Raw genomic sequence first — 16,522 nt, 5'->3', positions numbered from 1 at the left:
AATCGGTTGCATATTATATTTGGGAGGGAGGGAGGGAGTGGATGGAGGCTCATCTGGGGAATTTGTACAATAAAAACGTGATTTACACCTTTTCTCCCTCTTTTTGTTGGAGACTAGATGTTTGGATTTGTCTCTTTAAGCGTCATCTGTAGGCAATGTTTAAACCAATGACAGGCTGAGGTGGGCGGGACCAGCCTCTGTAGGTCAGTTCACGGGAAACCACTATCAACAGGGCCTGAATCACAAGACTTACGTGCCAAAATGTTGCACAAAATAATAAATTTGACAGTCAGGGATGTGAGATTCCCTACGTCTGTGGAGCAGCACGGCTCAGATGCGATGGTAAGCAAGTTTCTGCAGCTGTGATCTATTCTGCAGATGGAGTCACTGTGCTTACATGTACGTTTTTTGTGTGAACTGACTCTAAAAGAATGAGGCCTTTCGTGATTGTAACTTTCCACACTGCAGCACACCGACCCGGATTATTCAGCCGCGTATGTGGTCCTCGATACGGACCGTGGGCTGAGAGGCTTCGGCCTCACGTTCACTTTAGGAAAAGGCACCGAAATTGGTAAGATTCATACAAGCACAGTGAGGCCAGTGCACTGCCGAAAGTTCAAGTTGGTTACAATGTTGCTGCTGCGTTCAAGTGCTCCTAATAAGCTCGAAATTTCAACTTACGGAAGCAAAGTCCATTAATTGTATTTCACAATTTGACCAAAAACTGAATCGATGAAGAAATATAGAAGAATACAGGCTTATTTTAAAGACTACAATGCTAAATTATTACTTAATAATAATTAAATATTACACGCAGGTATCAGACAAGTTGTCATGTGTCTGACTGTACACGAAGCTAACATTTTCTCGCTTGCCAGTGTGCAAAATTGAACCCTACACTGCCATCTTGTGGTCATGTTCGGTAATGTTCAGCTGATTTTTTTTATTCTATTTTATTTTTCAACCGGCTTTTAACCCTGCAGTGGTGTGTGCTGTGGAGGCCCTGGCAGCACTGGTTGTTGGGAAATCCTTGCAGGAGATTGTGAGCGACTTCCGGGGGTTTTACCGCCTCCTGACCAGTGATGGTCAGATGCGATGGGTAAGGCAACCAAACAGTGATAAACATCATGCAGACTGATGGAGGTAATACTGAACCATCCAACCTGATGTATTTATTGGATTAGATTTTTTTTCCTTCCTCCTCCCTGGCTCCAATAACATTATCCCTCTTGCTCACAGCACCGTGCTGTACTGTTTCCAACATGGAGAGATTGATTCACATCCTCTTATCTTGTCATGGATTCCTTTAACTATATTTATACTTCTGTTTGTAAGATATCCAGCTTCTGCCTCCTCATCCAGAAAACCGTTATACTTGTCTGTATCCAAAAATAAAGGCCATATAAATCCTTCTTTGATACAGATTACTTATAATTCTGCCAAGACCTGCACGTCCACCTGTCTAGTTTCTGAAAGACTGATGGGTCCAGACTAACAAATGCTTTTCAAACCTCTTTCTTTAAAAGGGTTTACGCTCTTGAATCCAGGCTTTTCATTTTGTTTTTGAAGATCCCAATGTCCTGATTAATGATTGCATGAGCCAAATTGGTTTTAAAACACTGCCCTTAAATTCTGTTTGAACAAATTTGTAATGTCCTTTGTCTTGTCTGAAACAGCTGGGACCAGAGAAAGGAGTGACCCACCTGGCCACTGCTGCAGTGCTGAACGCAGTGTGGGACCTGTGGGCGAGGTCGGAGGGCAAGGTGGGGCCATTAGATGAGTAAAACATTATGAGTAAAACACTCAACACTAAAACACTATTTCCGTCTCCGTGTGACACCTCATGACTCACAACATGTTGTCATCTTTTTCCTGCAGCCACTGTGGAAGCTGCTTGTTGACATGGTGAGTCACAGGAAATTTAGATCGAAGGTTTGTGTCCAGGATGTGATCACAATATCATGTTCTGTGTGTGTCAGTTCAGGATCCCGAGCAGATTGTCTCCTGCATTGACTTCAGATACATCACTGATGTGCTTACAGAGAAGGAGGCTGTAGGTGAGACTGGTCTATGATGTACAGTATGTGTCCAGAACAGTTTGAGGAAAGAAATCCCTGCTTTCTATGTGCAGTGTAGTCAAAGCAACAGACTCTCTGCTTCTCTTTTCTAATTCAGACATACTTGTGAAAGCACAGGAGGGAAAGCAGCAGAGAGGTGAGCACACTAACTAAAGAGTCATTAATTACATGGGTGAATGAGATTTTGTGGAACAAAATAGCCTCTTTAGAAACTAACAGCAGTGCTATTAGCCTGTATAATAGGCCCCCACACTCCATGAGAGCTCTATTAAAACATACTGCTCCTCAAGTATTTATTACCTGTGTGGACTGCTCCTTTTGCCTGCCAGAGGATCAGATGCAGAAAGAGGGTTACCCTGCGTACACCACCTCCTGTGCTTGGCTTGGATACCCAGACCAGCAGCTCAAACAGGTCTCTGTGCTATAAAACACATGGCGTATCTCTACTTAAACAAATGCTTTTTAGTGACAACCGTATTTTTCTGCAGCTCTGCACAGATGCACTTAAAAGCGGCTGGACCAAGTTTAAAGTGAAAGTTGGCGCCGATCTAGAAGACGATATTCGCAGGTGCCGACTCATCAGGCAGATGATTGGACCGAATAACACACTGGTGAGTAGTGTTTTTGCCCTGACCATTGTATGTAAAGAAATAACAGTACGCCAAAATGTTTTTGTGTTAGATGATCGATGCCAACCAGAGATGGGACGTGGCCGAGGCCATCAGCTGGGTGTCCCGCCTCTCTGAGTTCAAACCTCTCTGGATTGAGGAGCCCACATCTCCAGATGACATCCTGGGTCACGCTGCCATCTCCAAGGTAAGAACAGGTTATGAAACAATAGGCCCCAGGACATGGACATGTAAAAAGCCCTCCATCCCTCCTACATAGGAAACTACTGAAAGGGATACAAAACTGCCACAGATTACCACATCTCTTTGTAATTATTTTGCATCTCTTCGTGGTTATTTTACATTACATTGTAGTCCTTTTGACTCCGGGAGTTTGTGTCGTCCTCAAACAGAAGCTCTGGCCCGTGGCCCCCTTGACCGGCCTGTGCTTGATACATCTAATCAGTAAACCATCGATGGTTCACCACAAATAAAAGATGTTTGACTGTGTTGTTGCAGGCTTTGGCTCCACTCGGGATTGGTGTAGCAACAGGAGAGCAGGTCAGAGCTCATATTTGTTCTAGGATACATACACTGACAGATGAAATGATTATGTCTAGTTGACTGACTGTTTCCTGTCCAGTGTCATAACAGGGTGATGTTTAAGCAGTTCCTCCAGGCCTCTGCGCTGCAGTTTGTACAAATAGACAGCTGTCGACTGGGCAGCGTCAATGAAAACCTGGCTGTGCTGCTGATGGCCCACAAGTTCCAGGGTAAGAGTTCAAACCTAACAACCTCAGAGTAATATATGGAGTCCTAGAAGTGACATATTTATGCTTTGTTTTTATGGTTACAATACACATATTCTGTTTTTTTCCTAAGTTCCTGTTTGTCCTCATGCTGGAGGAGTCGGTCTCTGTGAGCTCGTCCAGCATCTGATCCTGTTTGACTATATCTGTGTGTCTGCGAGTCTCGACAGTCGGTAAGAGCAGGATGTTGTATTTGTTCCCTGGTTTGAGGTGTTGACAGTGTCTGATCGGCACATTATAAACCAGCATCACTGCTTCATCTCCAGGATGTGTGAATACGTGGACCACCTCCACAAACACTTCACCAGCCCTGTGGTGATCCAAGACGCCCACTACATGCCCCCAAAAGTACGGCAGGTGCTACGTTAATTTGTGCATTACTCCGAAAACAAACTTCTAATTGACTAAGACTGTGTTTATATACACTGCTGTTCTCAGGACCCAGGCTATTCTTGTGAGATGCTGGAGGCCTCAGTGCAGAAACACCAGTACCCTGAAGGAGACGTATGGAAACTGCACATGAACAAATGAGTTTGAAGCCTCATTTAGACATATAATTAGACTGATCCTAAGTTTAGTTAAGTGCAGTTACATTAACAAACCTCAGGCAACTGTAATTTTTTAAACTGCATAATTTCAATTTTACACTTAAAGTGAACTGCTTAATTGCTACTTGTTTCCTGATGCATGTCAATGACATTTCTGTGAAGCAAAAGCTGACAACAAATCTAACATCTTTATTTACAGAAACAGATTAATTACATTTAAAATAAGCAAAAGAACACATTTTCAAACAAGATCAATTCAGCTATAGAAAACCCAAGTACAGATTTGTTTTTAAAGGCTTAGTTCACCAAAATGAAACAAAAAATTTACCCACTCGCCTCTTTTTCCAGTAAAATGTATGTATGATCTTGTTAATAAAAATGAAAGTCAAGCAGACATACTATAAATACCAGCATGCACCATATTCATCCCTAATTGTCTTTACATTGGGACGGTTACACAGCCATCTGCATCTTAATGGTGGGATGGGGGTTGTAGTCACAAATCTCAAAGTCCTCTGCGTGGAAATCATCAATGTTCTCCACCTTCCTCAGGATCTTCAGCTTGGGGAAGGGCCGGATCTCCCTCTGGAGCTGCAGATTTAGACAGATGAGCTCATGTAAGTTTCAAATCCAGTAGAAAACACAGAGATTAAGAATGGTTTTAACTAACCCACCTGTACTTTGAGAGGTTCAATGTGGTTGATGTAGATGTGAGCATCCCCCAGGGTGTGAACAAAGTCACCAGGCTGGAGGGACAGAATGAAAAATATGAGCTAACAGAGCACACTACAATGATCTAATAGTTAGATGAGAGGTTTGACATGAGTACACTGGTCTTACCTTGAGGCCTGTGATGTGGGCGATCATGTAGGTAAGAAGTGCGTAGCTGGCGATATTGAAAGGCACTCCCAGACCCATGTCGCCCGACCGCTGGTACAGCTGACACGACAGCTCACCATCACACACGTAGAACTGGCAGAGGGCGTGGCAGGGGGGCAGAGCCATGAGGGGCAGGTCTACAGCAACATGAGCAGACAGATTTATTTTTATTTTACGAGTCAAACTTAAGTAAAATGAGATTTAAGAGATCTCTACACCAGTTTAATTTCAGCATCTGTCGCACCTTTGGCGTTCCAAGCGCACATGATGATCCGTCTGTCTTCTGGATTCTTTTTGATGGTGTCAATGACTTTCTGCAGCTGGTCAACACCTTGTCCTGTGTAATCTGTCCAAGGATAAAGAAGATGTGTAGCTGTAAACAAGAACTTGAGGAGGTACCAGCCAAGAAACTGAGAGACTTGGTCTCACTGTGACATACCTGCATGCATGTTTGTGTACTCTGCCCCGAAGTGCCTCCACTGGAAACCGTACACAGGTCCCAGGTCGCCCTCCTCTCTGTCCGTGAACCCAAGGTTGTCCAGGAAATCCCGGGACCCGTTGGCATCCCAAATCTTCACCCCTTTCGCTGAGAGCTCCTTGGCATTTGTTGATCCCTGTGACATGCATCAAAGGGTCAGTTCACCTAAATCTTTGTCAGCTTCTTTTTGGGGTATGTCGATATTTAGTGTTTTTAGGTGCTCCCACTTTGAGATTGAGTGTTTGGTGCTAACTATGATTTCATCTCTTGTTTATAAGAGCTATTTCTTTGGCTTTAATAATTTGGGTGAACTTTTTTCTCATCATCCTCACCTTAATAAACCACAGCAACTCTTCAAGGATCCCCTTCCAGAACACTCTCTTGGTTGTCAGCAAGGGAAACTGGTCTTAAAAAAAAAATAAAAACCCACACAAACAGGTTATTTGACATTACTGACCGTAACTATTCACAGCAAGTTGTTTCCAGTGGTGGAGAGTTACAAAGTACATTTAATAGCATGACTAATACTGGATTTTTGAGGCTAACGCTAATAAACAAACACAATTACACAGAGCCCTTAAATGTGGTTATTAAAAATTTGTGGCCAAGATACTCACTGGAAACTTTTCAGTTTAAAAATAAACTTCTTGGTGCCATCTGGTGGACAAACTACATAATGGTGCCACTGTTTCTACATAACCACAAACAGCTTTTGGCATTTCTGTTCTGCAATTCCTTGTCACTCATCGACCCACCTATATGCGGAAACTGATAATGCAATTACTGTACTTAAGTACAAGTTTGTGTCACTTGTACTTGCGTATGTTAATTTCATGCTACTGTATAACTCTACACCACTACATTCATTGCTAAGGACAATGTACTTCTTATGACGCCATATTTACTTATTTTAATAGTTACTTTGCAGATTTTACTAACAAAACATGATCATAAAGATTCTGCAATGTGTATAAATTAATTAAAATCACCCCATCCTCGCCCATTATTGCATAAATTGTTATGCAGCCGTAAATATAATATTAGACTCTGAAAGGGCCATTCTGCATAATTTACTGTTGGTACTTTAGGTGAATTCTGCAGATACTTCTGTGCTTTAGCTTCCTCCACTTTAGACTTTTATTTTGGAGTATTTTGCACGGTGGTGTTGCTACTTCAGTGGTAGTTTTACTTAAGGGCCTGAACATAGCAAAAAGCACACTTAAAGTAAACACACTAAAATCCAATCTAACTAACCTCGCAGACTGTATCTGGCCTGAGCACCGAACACAGAGATGACTCCTGTCCCGGTTCGGTCTCCCTTCCTGCGGCCGTGCTGCATGATGTACTCGATCTGATCCAGGTACCCGCGTTCATCGCAGAGAACACCAAACGTCTTCTTCTCCGCAGCCAGACTCTCTTCCTTCTTCTTACAGCCGTCCTCCGCGTGCAGCTGCTGCTCTGCGTGGATTTCTGAAGTGGCGGGCATTTTGTGGACAAAAAGCACGGACGATTTCAGCGCAAAACCTGCTACAAAGTCGCTCTGTTGTGAAGGGTCAGAGTGGAACTTTCCCGGGTGATTTTGACATGCCAGCAGGCGTCCACGGATGACTTCCACATCTCGCGAGAACAGCGAGGCGCGCTCTGACTGAAACGCGAGGTTCCCTGCCATATTCAGAGGTAAAGGAAACGTATCATCAAACTGTGGTTTGCTTCTGTTCTATCCTGACCTGATATTCACTTATAAATGCAGGTTGCTCCAAAAGCTGAAGTAAAAATGAAGGTTTTTCAATGTAAGTTTTACAAAAAATGCTAATATTCAGAGTTCATCACTATTCCTACTTTCTTTGGATGACTTACCAAAAAAAAAAAAGGCAAAAATAAAATAATGACTCAAGCAGACGGTACATAGTTTTATTGCAGAAACATTTTAAACTCTAAGAATGAACTTACGTAAATAAAAAGAATATAAGCAATGCATGTAAAGGTTCAGAGGTCTATAAAGTGCATTTTCAAGTTTGACAAATATCAGCTGGTCAAGAAAACTGGTCCTGGAATCTTTATTCAGCAAACTGGAATTGCCATCTTACTTCATTCCTGTGTAGAAAAGAGCCATAAAAACATTTAAAAAGAAAAAAGTAACCCTAATTTAAACTGTTATAGGTGAACAAATGGGAAGACACTTAAATATCCCCATGGTTACAGGTACTAATGCTACATATGGATCCATTTAATCTTTTGATACAAAGTCAATGAAGTTAGAAATTTATGATTGTTTCTTAGTTACCTCTTCATCTTGGCTTTGCACATCTAATCTCATTTGCATTGCATCTCCTTGAATATGATTTCATTTGAAGAAATGCACAGGGATTTGTCGTGGTGTAAAGTTGGCAGTTTCAAATGATCACAATTAATTTTGCTCAAATTCAGTTTGGAGCTCTGCCAGGTGATGCTGGGAGCCAAATCATTTACTAAGCCGCACTAGCACTGCCTGGATCAGTACCTCTTATGTGCTGTTTATGGAGTGTCAGAGCCTCCTGAGCTGCGTGTTGGATGAAAGCAGGGTCATCCACCTCCAGATCTGCTGGGACCACAACAGTTATTGGGGCAGAGTCCAGTATGGTCATAACCACCGTGCTGTCTGGTTTAGGTCTGATATTCCTCCATCTGTTGCTGTGGAATCACCTAAGAAGTGAGATAATGTAAAACTGCGTCAGCTCATTGTTGTAACATAGAGTAAAGCTTTAGATTCTAGTGATGACAATAAAACAAACATATTTTTAACATTTGCTGGATTACTAGGCTTAGTTTATCAGCATGATATCAACTCAAATTAACTTTCTGATCAACTTCCAAAGACTAATAAACTAAAAATAAAACCGTTTTTCATCCTTTTCAAACAATTTCTCACCATGCTGTATAGAGTCAGGTAAATATTCGATAAACAGGATATGATTTGGTTTTATAGTTATTTTTACATTTTCACACTTTATCTGTTATCTATGACAGAATTCAAATAACAGGATTAGAGCTCAAAGATGCTAGAAAATTCAAATGTTGCAGGTGAGATCAACAGTAATCCTGTTGATTCATCAGCCAGAGAGAGGTATTAAAATGCATTTGGCACTTTGCAAATCCAAACATACAGTGATGACGTTGAAGATGTTTTGTGGGCCGACTGTTCTGTTGGACAGCTGGCTGACCCAGCCGTACTTGTCGTCCATGTTGCTGAGCCACCTCTGTGTGTCCGCTGTGTGTCTCCAAACCAGCCTCAGCCTGTCGTTGTACTGCTGACGGGAGGCGTTGAGCAACATGTGCATCTCCTCCATCTGAGAGTGCAACTGCTGGACGCTGGGACACTCTGTAAGTCACATTCATTTTCTTAAGCTTTTTGGAGCAAATGAACAAACATTTGTAGATAACTGCATCAGTATAGATTATTCTAGCCAATTAGTTATGTTTGTGACAAAGGAAATTCCAGTGATTATAATTAAAATAGTAGGTGAAATGACAAGTTGAAATGATGGTGGAATTATCAAAACTATCACAGTGCTGGAGAATGCTTCCTTTCAGTTGAAATGCTAGCTGACAAGACTTCAAAGTGAATGTGTGCCTATAGCTGAAAAGCTTATTATTCAGATCAGAAATAGCATTTAAGGTCCAGATTCATTTTGCATTCTGTTATCTATATGTATATATGTAACTGTGAACACAGATCTGTGCCAGTAATTTACCTTTAACCAGATAATCCTTGCATGTCTCACACAAGTCTTGGAGCTGCCAAGCACTCTGATGCTTGTCTGCGGAGTCGTCTGCACATATATCTGCTCTGGGATTGTTCCAAAGCAAAGAGTGATCCTGTATCTGTGCAGATATATGTATAATAGCAGATGATACAAAGGCTGACATTATTTTTTATGGGAGTGAATAAAGTGAATTCAGATATAGCAGCATCAGATACCTCTGTTTGCCTGCTGAAAATATTCCTCAGCTTCTTCTATCTCCTCAAACACATCAGCCACCGTGTAGCTGAATTCTTCCAGCATATTCCTTCCAAAGTCATACACTGAATCAAGGATGTGATCCAGACCGGTGGTCCCGAGGAAGCCTGCAGTCGAGCCGCCCTCACTAGGCCGCAGCTCTGTGGTGAAGGCTGCGAGGAAGGATGGACCGAACACTTGCTGCATCTTCTTGACCAGAATGATGCTTTGGTTGTACAGGAGGCTGATGTTTGACAGCAGTTGGCTGAACGTTGCCTCTGCCTGCAGCAGCTCCAGATCAGCTTTGTCCTCTTCAATCCTGTTCTGAGGTGAGTCAGTCTGACTTCTGTTCTCCTCGTTTTGATTGGAGACATGCTCAGCAGCGTCCAACTGGGTGGCCATTTTCCTGAAAAACTCCTCCACCTGCAGAAAGAGATTAATAGAAGGAGCAACGTGTTCGGTGCCTGTTACAAACTAATCCTAACTCTTGGTTAACTCTTAGCTCTTACTCTTAGGTAACTCTTGGGTCTGAGACAGTTGTAGAAGAATATGCTGAGATCAAACCTTGAATGAGAAAGAAGCAAAGCCACGCCGACATGTGGAGGTATAGAAGGCCTTACAAGTATCTTCAAGACAAGGCCGACATTCCTGAAAGGATGACTTTGTTAAATCTTGACACTGTTGTTCAGCCTCCTCCAGTTTCTGCTCTGTTTCCCGAGCCAGCTGCATCGCCCCCTGAAGGGGGGGAAACCCAACACAGAAAACTGTCACAGACACATCGCCTCCTAATAAGCCAGAGTGGATAAGATGCGGTTTGGGGGTTCTTATTCTGAAAGTACACGGAAAACAGATTAATCTACAGGCAGTTCATTTATCCCGACTGTTGTAAAACTACACCCTCGACTCCTGAAAGCAGCCCCACTCCCACGTTCATTATTCACTGTCTGCTTTGAGGTTTCTCCATGAGGCTTTGTGCAGCTTCGCTTTCATGAGGCAGAAAATATGTGGTGGGTTTTAGAATAACTCACAAAGGCTGGCATGTAAGTGTTCAACTACAGTGCTCATGTTCTGTGAAAAGTTATTGAACTAAAATACAAACTGGCCTCATGGTGTTTTGGTTGTGGGTTTCTAACATCAGGAATGATTACTGTAAATATAATATGTTTGCAGGGAATTGACTGGCAATCACAGAAACACAATTTACCTTCTTCTTGTCGCTGCTGTGTGTCAGGGCATCCATCAGGTGTCTGTGCTTCTCCTCTTTTTTCTCCATCATTTCCTTCACCTGCTTCACCCCGAGTAAAGCCTGCTTTATTTCCTCATCGACATACTGCTCTCCTGCCGTGGACAGCTCTGCACACACCAGTGAAACATGATGAAGTTACGCTCTCTAACACTTAATGCTGATAATGATAAGAGAAAGTATATCTAGGTATTTTTGTTGAGTTGAGTCCGCACTTTTCAGAATATCCTCGCCAAGCTGGGAAGAGTCAGCGGCAGAAAGCACAACCTCAGAGAGTGTGATGCAGAGAATTTGAAGTAGAAGCGCCCTCATCCTGTCTTCAGCTCTGTGGAAAATATGTAAGTTACTCTTTATTCTGCTATGAGCATCATACAGCACAAGATCTTAATACAAATGAATGACATGCTTTGAATTTATAAATCATTGTCAAATGTGTTAAAAAAAAGTATCACAAGAGGGCGCCATTTCTCATGCATCTCAAGTCAGATGCCCTTTGTAAATCAGTGTCAAGCCAAAAAATAAGCAGGAGTTCCACGTTAACTAAAGATACTAAAGTCAAATATTTTTGTGGGCTTAAAGTATCACATTATTTAACGAGGATAATAACTATAATACAGTACAACTGAAGAAGTTAACAAAATTACAAATGCTTAAAGCACTACTTAAAACTTTCCTGAGTAAATACAGTAAGCTGTGGTACTCTAGCATCTGTATATTTTACACATACATTAATCAACAAAATTAAAAGAAAGAAGGAAAGATAGACAAAAACATTAATAAAGTCAGAACAATATGTCATGAATTTACTTTTTGTCCAACACACTGCCCACATAAAATCAAGTATGTCATACTGTAATGGTATTTGAATACTACATAACTTTCACTGAAAACACAGAGCACAACTGTATATATACAGTATATGCATGTGTCCCAAAATCATTCTTAGTGTAAAATTATAACCATATTTGATGCTATATTACTGTTGGATTGTGGTGATCCTATGTGCAAAACAGAAAATGATAAAACAGTCATTTACCTTGAGAGCTATGAAACCATCAGCCTGCAGAAAACAAGAGCAGCAGGTGGAGAGAGGAGTGAGAGAGAGCCATCCGCTTCCTCGAGGGATTGTTCTATTTTTATGGATCTACTCAGCGGCACAGATCCTATTAGTGTATGTGAATTATTGGTTATTAAGCCTTACGCGCGCAGCATAGTTACAAATCAGCTTAAGACAGGCTTTAATGCACAGTATAACATAACATGCTCATTTGTTTGCAGGTCTATCTCACTTAATTGTCTCCCAACATACTGCAGAGCCCTCCTCAGGTAAAACTTTCTGCTCTAATCTCCATCAGACTGACAGTAAGCCGGGGCCTCCTGCAGAGACCTGGCACACACAGGGTCTCAGACATGGGCTAAGCCCTGCATCGTAGGTCACAATAGGGAGCATGAGGACCACACGTACACGTGCATCCTGTGCAAAAACAGAATAACCTTTGAGAGGAAGTTCTTTAACTACAAATCATGCATATTTTCACCAACCAAGTTTTAGATTTTTAGATGTATTTTCTCCATTAATTTCCATTTATTTCTGTATGATATGAACTGTAGTGGCAGACTCTTGAAACTTGCTTGTGTTGTATGTTGTATGCAAGTTACTCATTCAAGTATGTCAAGCCATGATAAACGCAACTAGTCCACCAACTCTCCTGTCTTTGGTGCCTCTACCACCAGCTCTCTGGTGCTGCATACAGCACGCTCTGAGCTGCCATTGTTCTTATCATGATATCTAGACATGGCAGCAGCGTGGTAAATGTGGAATTCCTGTGTGCTCTCTCAGTCCTCTGTTAATCTGAGCCCCACTGCTGAAAGCCTTGACCCAGCAAATGAGGTCCCAACCTCTGAATGAGGACCAGCAGGAGCCTAGCTGTAAGATACCTGACCCTCAGCTGCTTTTTATCAGCTCGCCACGATCCCTATCTGAGCCCTAATACCAGCCTGCTGCTCCAATTATAGCCGACAGTAAAATAACAGTTTTGAAGCCTTTAGGAAAACAAGTAATTAGTCACTTTATCATCTCAGGCTGCTCTGGAATCTAATATGTGGCAGACTGGGTTGAATTTGAGCTGTTAGCACAGGGCCTGAGTCTGACTGCTCTGTTATCCAAAGAAAGAAAAAAAATAGATCTGAGTTTGATGTCTTTGTTGCAGTTAGTGTTATCTGTATCTTTTCCTGTAAATCAATCGGTTTGAACTGAGCGTGTGTAAAAAAGATTAACATCATGTAACGCAGTGACGCTAACCTGCCCTGTGAAGACATGACAGTGGGTCTAATTTCTTTGATGTCCCTCATTAGTCTGGGAGGATGCAGCTGTTTTCTGGCTTTGATCAGCAATCTGTGTCTGCAGGCCCGGAGAGATTATGGACACAGGAACTGTTGGAATTATCACTGCACCTGGAAGAGTTGCAGGGAAATGGCCGCTGGTGAACCTCAGAGTCTAATTTTGATAGATTGTGATCAGTCTTGGCTGTCACTGGCGACCATTTTAAGCAACAGTAAGAACTGTTAGAGCAAAAGTAAACAAATGGAAAGGACTACATTACCATATCTTGCGGAAAAAATGAAGAGGGATGGTATTTAACACAGCAAACCAACCCACCATGTTTCCTTTACCAAACACAGATTACAGTGACACAAACCTATAACCTTAACACAGATAATATCCATCTTATTGAGTAATTTCTGAATATAACTGAGTCTTAAAACTTTATTCTCTTACAAACAAATGACAAATATATGCCAGTAAAGTACAAGACATTGATTTGTTTCTCCTTTACTTGAATCAGGTGTCATTTTTCTCAGTTTTAGTGATGCAACATGTCTTGTTTCATGATAGTAATAATACTTTTTAGCATTTTAAAAGTTGCCTGTAGCCTACTAGACAAGGTTCACATGATCTAACTGTCCTGGCAGATTTTTCCCCCTTGTTTTGTGGAAATAATTGAAAAAAAAGTTGAAAACACAGGCATTTTTGCAGTGTATTACAGTAATGGTGGATTATTGTGATAAATCATACCCCAAACCACACGATTAACCAAATAGTGAGTACCAAAGAGAGGCCAAAACGCCCTAAAGTAACATCACATGAATATGAAAGTGATTTTTCATCCTTGAAGGAAATGAGATGTGAATATGTAAAAACACAGGAACAGCACAGAACAGTTTCAGTGTCGCTCCCTCCCCTCTCCACCCCCCAAAACCTTTGAAATTATCTTTAATGAGAACCAGGTTTTCACCCGGGGACGCGATCGCCATCAAACCCCCAGTAACTTAATCTCATCTCCGGCTGGATTACTGCAGCCCCGCACGACGTCCCGGGCTCTGTGGTGTTGAAAGCGGTGTTGAAACCTCCCCTCTCTGTGTCTGTCTCCTCAGGAGGAGACGCGGCTGCAGTGGACGGGACAGTCACCGGGACGATGTCAAGAAACTGAGCGGGACACTGGTTGTGGCCGGTGAGTGCGTCAAGCTACCCAGAGAAATGTAGGGAGAAATTTAGGAAAATATCGGAAATAAAGCACCTAAGGTATCAAAATAAGTGTTTTAGAAGCAAATATTTTACTACTGTACATTTGTGTGATAGTTTAAGATAGGAACTCATCCAGGGAAATCAGTTTACTGTTGCTTGACTTGAAAATTAATTTGCTGTGTGCATAAAAGCACAAAACTCCAGACCCAGATACCTTCTCCATTACACAAGTCATTACAGCCCAAAAAAGTAAAGTCTTTTGGAAAACAGGCCTAGTATATCCTATCTGTTTTCTTGCTGACATTATACAGGAAGCTACATCAAGTGGCTGATTCGCTTATTTTAGCATTTAAGTCTAGAAACAGGGGGATACAACTAGCTGGACTATATCCAGAGATGGAAAAAATCTGCTTACAAGGAACTTCAAAGCTAAGTAACATGTTATATTTGGTTTAATTTGTGCAAATCATACATTTCATCTTGAATGAGGAGTTCATGTTTGATGGAATACAGATAATTGCTTTGCCTATAAAGCAATACACCATATTTGTACCCTCTCTACATTATGCAACAAAATTTTATTCTGAAAGGGACACGGGAAGTGTTATTTGTCATTCTGTGTAACTCAACACTGGTAGTGACAGGCAGCACTCAGATCAGCTCTCCGTCCTGCAGCGCTGCTGGTCAAGGCTCCGGGAACATCGCATCACTTCTGCACAGACTCCTCAGAGCAACAGCGAACAGCAGCAGCAGCAGAGACAATGGGATTTTAACCTCAACATTCAACATGAAGACATACTTGTAGTTTTTGTAATTTCTATCTTCAGTGTGTGTATGTGTGTGTGTGTGTGTGTGTGTGTGTGTCGTTCTCCGTGGGACAAAGTTTACACCTTTGCACTGGATGCTGAGATGCGCACAAAGTGACAGGGGTCCTCATCTCTTCTACAGTCCTCAACGAGTTATAAAACGCCATGAAAGGTACGTAGCCTGCGTGTAGCTGATAGTTAAGTGCATGCTTGTTTGTTTTTTATTTAAAGTCGTTTATTCAGACTTAATTCAGTCTGTGCGCGTTTCTTTGTGGTGCGCGATTCACATCTGGATGACATTACGGTACTGCGGTGCAGAAGTTGTGAAATACTTGGGAGTTTTTTTTCTTCCCACCACTTAGTTGCATCCCATTGAAAGAAATAAAAGCCCCAGATCTTGTTTACACAATTAGGCTGCATTTCCGGTAAACTCCCACTGTAAAGCATGAGAAAAAAAATCCCAAACGAAACTGTGTTAATCTAAGAAAGGAGAAGTTTAGATGCAGTTTCCAAAAGAAAACTTTAACATGGCATGGCAAAGATCTAAATGATGACCACTGAACACCACCTGTAGTGCATGTAGTTCATTACTCACTGTATTTGTGCAACAAGTAGCAGGTAAACAGTATCTGTAGCATCAGTACCTATGATATTTTCACACTCAGGCAGATCTGATTTACTCTGCATCAGTGGTTCTTCATCTAGTCTAACTCCCTCTGACCGCCCACCAACAAACACACACTCAGCTCAACCTTCCCTGTCTCCCCTATCTCCCCCACCTCCTCCCCTCCACCACCACCACCCCCCTTGGTCCCATCTGTTTAGCATTACCAGTGATGTTCTCTGTGCTCTGGTCCAGTCCTCAGCGTAGTGTAGCAGAGTGTAATTAGGGTTTACTGTCAACAACCCAGAGAAACCGCAGCCTGTGGCTTTTACAGTTCTCTGGACCTCCTATCTTCACACACACACAGACACACACAACAGACACACACAGACCAGAGATGATCCTTTACTATCTTCAACTTTAAGCCCTGTTGGCTGCTTCCACTCTCCTAAATCAGAAATCATTGTGTTCAAGGGGTAACATTATGAATTCTTGGCTCTGTAATGCTTCTCTTTGTTTTATTTTTGTTTGTGGAGCCCTGCCGGCTGCTTTAAACACAACATACTCCCCCCAGTGGCGTGCGTATGACCTATTTCTGTCATATGTTTCTGATTATGTCACACAGACGACTTTGCAGACGAGGAGGAAGTACAGTCTTTTGGATACAAGAGGTTCGGTGAGTGAAAAGTTTTTTTTCCTTTTTCTAAAGGTGGAAGAGAGAAAGGCCAGCACACTTGGAGCTCTAATAATAAAACTTTTATTGTTTTGAAAATTAAATGTCGTGCTAAGTGTGTGGGCTTCACTCTTTTCTGCTGTTACCTTGAATTACCTCTGTATTTTTTGGAATATGAGGTATAATTAAAACCTCTAGTTAACACAAGCAACTTGTTTGGCAGCAGGCTGTCTGAGCCTCATCTATCCTGATATCTGGCTCTGTCACTGACTGGTTTTGCATCTTTTGGGTTG

At 41.9% G+C, this 16,522-nt stretch overlaps 4 protein-coding genes across 4 annotated transcripts in view; 2 read left to right on the top strand and 2 right to left on the bottom strand.

The window, feature by feature from the left end:
• The first annotated feature begins 190 nt into the window (after positions 1-190).
• On the top strand, positions 191-4,448 carry enosf1 (enolase superfamily member 1). The gene is made up of 15 exons (XM_018693645.2): positions 191-342; positions 469-571; positions 984-1,099; positions 1,677-1,763; positions 1,879-1,905; positions 1,985-2,057; positions 2,176-2,214; positions 2,408-2,490; positions 2,567-2,689; positions 2,760-2,894; positions 3,206-3,247; positions 3,330-3,459; positions 3,569-3,668; positions 3,762-3,843; positions 3,934-4,448. The coding sequence occupies exons 1-15, from the start codon at positions 262-264 to the stop codon at positions 4,024-4,026; spliced, it is 1,314 nt and encodes a 437-aa protein (XP_018549161.1). The 5' UTR covers positions 191-261; the 3' UTR covers positions 4,027-4,448.
• On the bottom strand, positions 4,213-7,084 carry tyms (thymidylate synthetase). Its single transcript, XM_018693646.1, has 7 exons — positions 6,655-7,084; positions 5,733-5,806; positions 5,362-5,536; positions 5,167-5,268; positions 4,884-5,059; positions 4,718-4,789; positions 4,213-4,634 (listed from the first exon to the last, which is right to left on the bottom strand). Exons 1-7 carry the CDS (start codon positions 7,067-7,069, stop codon positions 4,497-4,499), a joined length of 1,152 nt encoding a protein of 383 aa, XP_018549162.1. The 5' UTR covers positions 7,070-7,084; the 3' UTR covers positions 4,213-4,496.
• A 499-nt stretch (positions 7,085-7,583) lies between these two features.
• Positions 7,584-10,932, bottom strand: LOC108895000 (clusterin-like protein 1). Its single transcript, XM_051066616.1, is given in 9 exon segments — positions 7,584-8,070; positions 8,183-8,195; positions 8,540-8,758; positions 9,132-9,180; positions 9,182-9,261; positions 9,359-9,800; positions 9,942-10,112; positions 10,582-10,730; positions 10,836-10,932. Coding segments are annotated over 9 exon segments (1,422 nt in total). The 3' UTR covers positions 7,584-7,868.
• LOC108894990 (collectin-12) overlaps positions 10,849-16,522 on the top strand; it is a 35,980-nt gene continuing 30,306 nt past the window's right edge. The window contains exons 1-4 of the mRNA XM_018693641.2: positions 10,849-10,958; positions 14,056-14,132; positions 14,822-15,124; positions 16,182-16,232. Coding sequence (XP_018549157.1) covers positions 15,118-15,124; positions 16,182-16,232 — 58 coding nt within the window. The 5' untranslated portion in view covers positions 10,849-10,958; positions 14,056-14,132; positions 14,822-15,117. The remainder of the gene's footprint in view (positions 10,959-14,055; positions 14,133-14,821; positions 15,125-16,181; positions 16,233-16,522) is intronic.

This window comes from Lates calcarifer, linkage group LG24 (assembly GCF_001640805.2).
Source record: "Lates calcarifer isolate ASB-BC8 linkage group LG24, TLL_Latcal_v3, whole genome shotgun sequence".
NCBI lineage: Eukaryota > Metazoa > Chordata > Actinopteri > Centropomidae > Lates > Lates calcarifer.
This window is presented reverse-complemented; position numbering and strand designations above follow the sequence as displayed.

Bases quoted from the DNA above. Each gene is read 5' to 3' on its own strand.
- tyms (XM_018693646.1), bottom strand. From the start codon at position 7,069: ATGGCAGGGAACCTCGCGTTTCAGTCAGAGCGCGCCTCGCTGTTCTCG. The intron at 5,807-6,654 runs GTTAGTTAGATT...TTTTTTTTTAAG, and splicing joins GGCCAGATACAGTCTGCGAG to ACCAGTTTCCCTTGCTGACA. The intron at 5,537-5,732 runs GTGAGGATGATG...TGCATGTCACAG, and splicing joins AGTTGCTGTGGTTTATTAAG to GGATCAACAAATGCCAAGGA.
- enosf1 (XM_018693645.2), top strand. From the start codon at position 262: ATGTTGCACAAAATAATAAATTTGACAGTCAGGGATGTGAGATTCCCT. The intron at 1,100-1,676 runs GTAAGGCAACCA...TGTCTGAAACAG, and splicing joins GTGATGGTCAGATGCGATGG to CTGGGACCAGAGAAAGGAGT. The intron at 2,895-3,205 runs GTAAGAACAGGT...GTGTTGTTGCAG, and splicing joins GTCACGCTGCCATCTCCAAG to GCTTTGGCTCCACTCGGGAT.